The 9,563-nt window shown below is 37.8% G+C and overlaps 2 protein-coding genes across 3 annotated transcripts; both read left to right on the top strand.

Moving 5' to 3' along the window:
* Positions 1-200: 200 nt before the first annotated feature.
* LOC114260799 (uncharacterized) lies at positions 201-1,342 on the top strand. The gene is made up of 4 exons (XM_082908384.1): positions 201-491; positions 640-802; positions 890-1,131; positions 1,238-1,342. Exons 1-4 carry the CDS (start codon positions 207-209, stop codon positions 1,340-1,342), a joined length of 795 nt encoding a protein of 264 aa, XP_082764510.1. The 5' UTR covers positions 201-206.
* An 8-nt stretch (positions 1,343-1,350) lies between these two features.
* LOC145813540 (uncharacterized) lies at positions 1,351-3,237 on the top strand. 2 transcript variants are annotated; one of them, XM_082909069.1, is made up of 5 exons: positions 1,351-1,609; positions 1,699-1,773; positions 1,876-1,980; positions 2,079-2,431; positions 2,935-3,237. In XM_082909069.1, coding segments are annotated over exons 1-5 (537 nt in total). In that variant the 5' UTR covers positions 1,351-1,606; the 3' UTR covers positions 2,936-3,237. The 2 variants fall into 2 exon arrangements, with proteins under 2 accessions (XP_082765195.1, XP_082765194.1); XM_082909068.1 differs by having other exon boundaries at positions 1,355-1,609; positions 1,699-1,791.
* Positions 3,238-9,563: the final 6,326 nt, after the last annotated feature.

The following is a 9,563-nucleotide window of genomic DNA, read 5'->3' on the forward strand; positions in this document are numbered from 1 at the left end:
CTACTCTACAATATGATTTAAAATTTTTGCGTGAAATATTAATTCAAGGGATTGGAACTTCCTTGTTATGAAATATTTGGAGTTAAATTATATGCATTACAATTCGAAACATTGGGATTATGTTTTTCTTCTTTTATTTAATGGTGAATAATTATATTGTCTATATTTTTTAATTAAAGTTGAATTATGTTATATAGTTGTAGAAAATGGTCAAAGGAAAAAGACAATGGCTGAAACCAGGTGATTTGAGAACTAAGAAGCTAACAGAATATGAGAAACAAAGAAATAAGCGAATCAAGAAGAACTATGAGGTAATGAACAATCTTGGAGTGAAGAATATTACAAATTCTTTGATGAGTGTGGTTCAGCCCAAATGTGCAAATGCAAAGGAAAAGGGAATTAGGGTTGAGGTAGATGATGATGATGAGTATAATCCGTCAGAGAGTGAGAACGATAGTGATAACGAGTCATTGGGTTCCTTTTATCGCAAGGTATTATATACATTATTTTATATTTGTGTGTGAACATATCATTTACTATTTAAATATCTTCTTCATATATCTTAAACATCATATCTTTTTTAAAATATATTTTAACTGTGTTAAATATCTTCTTTACTATTCGATTATGTTATTTCAGGAACAAGAGATGCCACCGGGGTTACGTTTACAGCCTTATTCGAGGCCATTAACTCCCACCCCAGAAGAAGGGATGGATCCCCCACGTCAAGAGATTGGTACCCAACCCTTACCACCTCATAATGTGCAACCTGTGCATGAGGTGACTGCATCTAGTAGTGTTGGTAAGTTTGCAAAGTTGTTTATATTTAATTTAAGGTCTAACTTGCATTTGTTTACTTATTAACTCAATTAACATTATGTCCTTACAGCATCACATGACAGACGTGGTCGTGGTCCAACACGCGGCATACAAACCCAACGCATTGTCCAGAAAAATGGAAAGATGTTGGTTCCTGTACCTGAACATTTCCGTGCGCCAGTGGGAGATCAAGCCTCTAAGTTGGCCTCCAAGATTGGCATAGAGGTTCGAACGCAATTACCAGACTTGAGCATTTGTAGGTGGAATAAGGTTCACGATGCTGATAAGAAGCCGATGATCCAACGTTTGGAGGTAATTATTGTCAAGTAAAAGAGGCATGACACATGAAAATTGAAATTGAAATTGAAATTGAAATTACATGGTAATTATTGTGTGAAAGAAATACTCTCTTTGTTAGGGTGATTACAAGAACTTGCTTCTAGAAAAACATGGACATCATATTCCTCTGTTAACACATCTGTTGCAACTGTTACAATATATAGGCTCATTGCTGCTTGTCTGAAATTTAGGTTATTTAACTTATAAAAAAAATGATTTGATTTTGTAGGATCAGTTTGATCTACAAGGCAATCCGAGTGATGTAGCAAGGACTTTAAACACACAGTTTGGTCGGCGATTGAGTAGCTTCACCTATAGGTTGCACAAACAATACAAGCAACTTAAGGATGCAAGAGGGGAGGAGTACGCGAGAAGCCACCCACCTACAAGTGTTACTCTTAATCAATGGACATCTCTAATTGACAAGAAGTGGAATAGTAAAGAATTCATGGTATAATGTTTTATGTTAATTGTCAAAAATTAATTTTCTTCTTACTAATGTTAAGTTTTGTTGTTTTTATTGGTGTTTCAATCGTGTAGGAACAATCACTAACTAATGTGAATAATAGGATGCAAATGAAAACAAAACATAGATGTGGATCAAAATCAATCCCGGTTAGGGTGCACAGCTCGGTGTGTTCTGCTATTTTATTTTATCAGATTAGTAGGCTTTGTTATTTAAATATTTGAAATAACATTCAAAAACAAATGAATCAGATAATTGCAAATGGAGAAGTTCCTGATTTGGCAAAGTTTTACAAGTCCATCCACTATAATTCGAACACACATGAATGGATTTCGTCGGAGAGCCAAGCTAATTATGTATGTACAAGGCAATGCATATTAATTTTGATAAAATTATTTATTTGCTTTGTAGGGTAGAATAACTAATAATTGTTCGATTTATTTTAAATTAACAGGACAACATGATAAAGACGCAAGCCGAACACCTCTCGCAGACTGGTGTGATCCCTTTAAGCCAAGAGGAGTTGTCAGTTAAGGTGCTTAAGCCAAGGTCAGGTTATGTGAAAGGACTCGGCTTGAGGCCTTCTTCTTCTATGAAGACTACTGTTGTACCTGCTGAAAATAGGGACTATGTTCAACGCCTTGAGATGCAAATAGCACAGCAAAATGAACAAATTGCAAGGTTTCAAAAGTCAGAGAAGAAACAAAGCAAGAAGATACAAAGTATCATAGAGTGTTTGACGCAGAAAGGTATCACGGGAAATTTTGAGAATGGGGAAAGTTCAGATTCTGATGAACAAGCTTCTTGGTTAGTATATTATGTTTATATGTTAATTTAGTAGAACATTTCTTCTTTAACTAGGGTAGAATAAAAAACTACTTTTGACATTTAGGCACAAGGTCCCGGGAAAATAGTGAAGTATGCATCTAAAGGCCCGAAAAACATCACAAACACCTTGAGATTATCAGAAATTATCACGAACACTTTGGGAGGAATCAACATAAGTTGTGAAAACTTACAGAACAATCATAGGACTATCGGTTGGAAAACATTTAGGGTTGAAAATAGGCCGTTAGGGAGTAAAATCTTGAAATAGTCGTTAAAAGGCCAAGAAATATTATGAACACCTTGGGAGAAACTAATGTAAGTTGTAAAAATTTACGGAACAAGCACGGTAAAAATTTGGTTTAAAATTTACTTTGAAATTTTTATTTTTTTCTCTTATAGGTTGCATATTAACATATTTAGTGAATGGTTACCTTAACCTTTTGTTGTTGTCTTTTTTTTCTTTTTTGTTTTTTAAATGGCAGATTGGAGATGAACGAATTTGGTAACCTGCATAGCAAGAGTTTTTTGTTGATATTACCAGACACATCCATCACAGTGTAATTGTACTTTTTGTTGATATTACCAAACATGTATTTTGACTATGTTGTTGTGGGCTATGATTATATTGTGATGGATCTTATCTTTTTGTTGATATTTTATTGAATAGATTAAAATGAACAGGTTTTTGTTGATATTACCAAATGAACAGGTTTTTGTAATGATTTGTAATGGATATTATATTCAGCAGGTTATTAAAATGCACAAGTTATTTTGATTGTGTTGTAGTTTTTGATTTTACTAAAATAGATGTTATAATTTAGATGTTATATATTAATTTCTTGATACTATGAGACATGTATTTTGCTTGGGTTGTTTTATGATAATGAACAAGTTAATTTTATATTGATTTGTATTAAATATTTTATTTAATAGATTATTAAAATGTACAGGTATTGTTTATTGAAAAAAATATATAAATTGCAAATATAACCCTCCCCTCAATTTTTAAAAATTATTTATTATTGGTGACGAAAAAAATTGACACTAAAACTTTCTAATCCAAACAAATAATTTTGTCACACATATTTACTATTTCATCACTAAATTAAAATATTTCTTGACAAAAAGTTTTCGTCACTGAAGGGTCTTTTCTTTCATCTTTTGGTGACGATATTTTCGTTACTAAAAACTTTATCACTATTTTTAATGACGAAATATTTTGTCATCCAAAATAAATATAATAAAATTTTATTTAATTTTGGTGACGAAATGGATATTATAGATGAGAAAATATTTAACATTTAGTGACGAAATATTTCGTCACCAAATGCCAATAATAGGTGACAAAATAAATTTTCGTCACCGGGTACTTTTAGTGACGACGAATTGGGGACGAACGTGGTGACGAAATTATTTCGTCACGGATCAATTTGGTGACGAAAATTTCACTATTGGAGACGAAGTGATTTTGTCATTAAAGTACCATTTTGTTGTAGTGATTTATGCAAAACATAAAGATGCTAATTTGAAAAATGATGTTCTATACTAACCATCGTAAGCAAATAAATAAAAGAGAGAAAGACGTGGGGTTGGAAGACATACAACTTATTACATGTTGGCCCTCGTGCAAGAGGGTGCGAATGAGTGTCCGGGAGCCTGAATTAGCTAATTTATTACAACAAAATAAGCTAACTATCTAACGAATCATTGCTGTAACAATATTAATTACGATAATGATAATTACAACAATATTGAAATCATTAATTTACAATTTACAATGGAAGCACAAGGATGGCATGCTCGTAGCGGTTTCAGAAATAACTTTGTCTTCCTTTCTTGGGATCTGTCCTGTTTCACCTTCAGTCACTGCGCTCTGCTTCTTCAAAACACATTGCCTTACCAAACAATGATGGCCAACCGGCTCCTAATAAAGCCCAATCGGTCCCAAATAACACCGGTCGTGCCTTAATTTTATGCAAAATCCTATTTTTGTGCTCTAAAGTGAAAACAATGCAGACAGAGTTATTCTGAACTTTGTTTGTCCCTTCGACTCTTCTCTCTCATAGTAAACCTCAAGAAAAGAACGAAGTCATTTCCAAAACTATTAATGAGCAAATTGATTGCTTGATGAGTTAGGGCATGATTTTGGACAAAAATTAATGAACGCAATGAATCAATAACCACCCCTCCCTCCTTTATTATGGAATAAGTTCAAAGAGAGAGGTAGGAATGCTTCAAGGCTTATCGAAACATCATGAATTGATGTAAGACAACCCTTGAGACAATAGACTCGGCATAACGTCTGGTCGAATCCAAGTAATATAACTCATTTTCTTTATGTGGGTTGGTTCATGTTAGCAATTTTTAGACCTTTCCATTCTTTAGCCCATTAAGTCCAAGGTGATGTTTATGTCCATTAAATGGGAAGCGTGTCAAACGGGAAGTGATTCTCAACACGAAAGAGAGACTATACCGTAGGTGATGAACCTCCGTAGAGATTAAGCCATTAAGCATAGATCTCTAGCTCATGTTTTGAACAACCATCAACCGGTTGAAACAACTCTCAAATGAAAGAAATGGATAATAGGTTGCTTGTTAAAATGATGTTCTTAGACAATGAAATTAAACAAAGAAAGGCCAAGAACAACATATAACAAGCTATATAAACGAACATATGAGACAACAAGCAAACTAATCAAAGCATGAACAAATTAAATAACCTAGGAAAGCCCTAAAACAGCCCTTAATGGGTGAAAAACAATGGCTCAAAGTGCATGAAAAGAGCCCAAAAAGCTAAACAATAAAGAAAGAAAATAAGGCTAGTAAGCAAGAACAAGGAGGAGTGGCTAACCCCTCCACTTTTGAAACCTCAAAGCATGATTTTTAGCCTCTTTTAAACTCTGAAAATCAATTTAGGAAGCAAATAAAAGGGTGTAAAAACAAGGGTTTGAGCTATAGGTGAAGGTGTAAGAAATAATGTTAACTCTCTCTACCCTTAGGTAGCTATCTAAACCAAAGCTTAGACACTTGAAAGTGGATAAAAAAAATACAAAAATACAAGAACTAGATAGCAAGAGATAGAAAAGAGAGCAAGAGAAGAGATAGTAAGCTTATACCTCTCAAGAAAGGTAAGCTCTTTGTTTGTGAATCAAACTTGGTCCAAACACACTCTCAAGCTTGAATTGTGATGTTCAAGGCTCAACCAAGGTTCCAAGCTAAGGTGTGAAGGTGTATATGGTGTATGGATATAGGTTAAAGGTGGTAAGCTTGCTCAAAGGTTGCTTGCACAAGAAGAAAGAGCTCTTAAGAAGGTGTATAAGCTTTTTAGAATTTGTTCAACCCTCAAAACAGAGATACAAATTCGTTTTTATAGAATTCGAGCAAAAGAGGTCACAAATATCTTCAAAAATAGACAACTAGCGGGCTCCCGCCCAAAATAGTGTTTCTGGCTACCAAGGCATGGTCGGACATAAATGGCCACAGCCGGCTCCCAATGAGGCAAGGCCGAGTCTCAATATTGTAACAACCCTCACCTTACTCTTGCCATACTTGCATACATTCTTGCATGGTCTTGCTGCTTATGTTAATTTAAAGGCTTTGTCTTGGCTTGATTTGCTTAAGTTGCTTGCACGATTTTGTTCCTTGCTTAGTGCGTGTGCGTAGCCGAGATCATCTTGAGCTTAGTCCGCCTTTGACCTTTGTACTTAGAACCATCTTGAGGTCTTGTTCAACCCCATCTTCACCTCGGGCATTCTTTGCCGAGATGTTCCGCACTTGAACCCTGTCCGCAGGAAGGTATGGCCTAGGCCGAGATGTGGCGCACCCCGGCCAAGGTGTGGCACAGCTTAGTCAAGTGTCGTCCTCCCTAGCCGATGTTTTTCTATCCTGTTGCTGGATCCTTGTTTAGAGCCGATGTCATCTCTTTGCCGATGTGTCTTGCCCGAGCTTGCTGCATACGATTTGTCAGAGACTTGTCTTGTCTATCAATCACCTTTTTGGAGCTGAACCAACCCGATAATGCCACGTGTCCGAGCTGTTTGTTAAGGCAGCCGACAGACCTTGGAACAAATCATTTCTTGTCTCAAATCTTTGTTTTAGAGAGAGAAGCTCTAGAAAGGAGGAAGAAGAGTTCTTGAGTGAGAGTTGTCTTCCAAGCTTGATCTTTGTGGCTTGAACCGTTAGATCCGAGTTTTGAGGTTAGAATCTTGATCTCCTTTGGTTGCTCTTGCTGAATACCTAGCTGCATTGCATGATCGGTTCTGTTTTGCATGTCATGCATCGTTTTGAAGTTGGTTTTAGAAAGAGAAAATGGTTTTTCATGTGTTCTTGAACAAAGTCTCATTTTGATCATAGAGTTTGGAACGAAAACCATGTTTTTGTGTTTGTTCTTGCATGACCTTCTTGAATGGGTACTTAGGTCCATATTTTGAACTCTTGGCATGAAAACTCAGATTTTTGTAACAAGTTGTGAACTTGCATCCATCTTTCAAATGATCATGTTCTTCATATTCTTCAAAGGAAAACCCAGGTCTTTCCTGACTTTGTTTAACGGGACCTCGGCTTAGCCCTGGACTGTACCCAGTGTGTTTTCGAGGAACGGGAGCAGTGTTTAAGCTCCCAGCTTGTTTTGTTTTGTCTTTGACTTGGGTCTGGCAAGAATGCCGAGATCATTTGCATGTGTATAGAGCTTACTTGAGAATGTGACTTGCCATGTGATTGTAGGTCCTTGATATTTGCTTGAGTCTACACCTGAAGAACTAGGTGAGTGGTATTATTGATAAAGCTATGTTATACTTGTTTTGATAAACCTTGCTTGCCTTGTTTTGACAAAGTATTTTGTTAGCATGAATAAATAGCTCTTGTTTGATGTGCCAAGTATACTCCTTGTCGATGCCACCTTTGAAAAGGATACGGTCCTTGTTAAATCGGGCTACGGGCCTAAGTAACACAAGTCCCTTGTGCTGGAGGACTCTAAACTTTCGCAGTACTAAGTATAAAAGGATACGGTCCTTGTTAAATCGGGCTACGGGCCTAAGTAACACAAGTCCCTTGTACTGGAGGACTCTAAACGTTCGCGGTACCAAGTGCACAAGTCCCTTGTATTGGAGGACTCTAAACTTTCGCAATACTTTTGACCAAACGATTACGGATCGTACAGCCCTCGATACTTGTATGATGAATACGGTTCATCCCTTGCTTTGCCGATGTTACGATACTTGTATGATGAATACGGTTCATCCCTTGCTTTGCCGATGTTACGATACTTGTATGATGAATACGGTTCATCCCTTGCTTTGCCGATGTTACGATACTTGTATGATGAATACGGTTCATCCCTTGCTTTGCCGATGTTACGATACTTGTATGATGAATACGGTTCATCCCTTGCTTTGCCGATGTTACGATACTTGTATGATGAATACGGTTCATCCCTTGTTTTGCCTATGTCAGTAAACATCTTTGGATACTTGTAATATTTGATTGATGAATACGGTTCATCCCTTGCTTTGCTAAGTTGATGTGTTTCGTTTTGAAGGACTCCGGCTCTATTCATGCAAACCTTTATTTTTAGTACCATTCACTGAGTTTTGTACTCACCCCTCTATATATATGTAGGTGATGAGCAGGACGGCGGCGACGCCTAGATTGTTTGGATGCTTGTTTTGGATTCGTGCTTATGTCGGCTTTACTTTTGTATTTACGTCGGCGATGCCCTGTTTTGCATGTCGGCAAATCTTGAAAATCATGCTTCTTGACTTGTATTAGCTGCATTTTGTATATGTCGGCTCGAGAAGCCTTTTGATCAAGATGTAACATGTATCTTTTTACCTTGTTGTATGTAAGTTGTAAAGTTAATTGGAATGTTTGGCATTGCTTTGATCTACGCACAGCTCTTATGGACCACTTGCATTTGATTTATTGCTTCCGCATTTGTGAGCCCCCTATATTCATACTCTGATTGTGTTAAGTTTTGAAAAGTTGGCCTTCGGTAATGACGGATTACTGGCCATCACGGCACCAAACTACTAGGGGCGGTTTGGGGTCGTGACAGAATGGTATCAGAGCCAGGTTTCCTCGGTATACGCTATTCACACACGTTGAGTCCTAAAGAGCATAGGATTTCCCTTAGAAAGATGTTAGGATTGCATCATGGTATTTGTTATTTGAACGAGATGTGCATTGTCTTGATGTGCTTATTTGTTGCTTGCCTATGTGGTTATTTGCTTATTTGTTTAAAAGTCATACTTTGCACGCTCATAGCATCATGAGGAGAGGTAGACCACCGCTTGGCCGAGATCAGCCCGAAGACAGAATGGACAGATTGGAAAGATTAGTTGAAGGTTTGGCCCGCGAGCTGAGGCAAACCAGACAGCAGTTCGCTAGTGCTATGTCGACTCAGGCCGAGCAGACCAACGGCCGAAATGGAGCTCCACCTCCACCTCCTCCAGTGCCGCAGATTCCCCCGCAACCAGCCTTGTATGGGGATGGAACGATAGCTTTGATCAGGGAATTCAAGAAAATGAGACCACCAAGGTTCTCCGGGGGTATAGAGCCGATGAAGGCTGAAGCATGGGTGTTGGAAATGGAAAAGTTATTCGAGATCTTCCCTAGCACCGACGCACAGAAAGTGACGTTGGCAGCATTCACATTGGATGATGACGCCCGTAGGTGGTGGATGACGGTTAGAGGGAGCAATCCAGATTTGACTTGGACCCGATTCTTAGAGTTGTTTTACAAGAAACATTTTCCCCTAAGTGTTCGAAACCGCAAGGCTACCGAGTTTCATACTCTGACGCAAGGCAACAAAACAGTGGCGGAATATGACCGCGCTTTTACTGAATTAGTAAGGTTTGTACCTCACATGACCAACGATGAATATATGAAGGCCAGGAAGTTCGGGTGTGGGCTTCGTGGACCGATTCAAGACCGGGTGAGTTTACTCGATATGCCGACTTATGCCGAAGTATTGGATAAAGCCATTCACGCCGAAGCTAATTTGAACCGATACCAGAGGTCGGGAGAAAACCAGCGAAAGAGGCAGAACTATGACAATCGCCGAGGACAGCTGAACACCAAGAAGAGAACGAACATGGACAGTACTGGTAACCTA

The sequence above is a fragment of the Camellia sinensis genome, chromosome 15 (genome assembly GCF_055761805.1).
Source record: "Camellia sinensis isolate YWXY chromosome 15, ASM5576180v1, whole genome shotgun sequence".
Classification (NCBI taxonomy): Eukaryota; Viridiplantae; Streptophyta; class Magnoliopsida; order Ericales; family Theaceae; genus Camellia; species Camellia sinensis.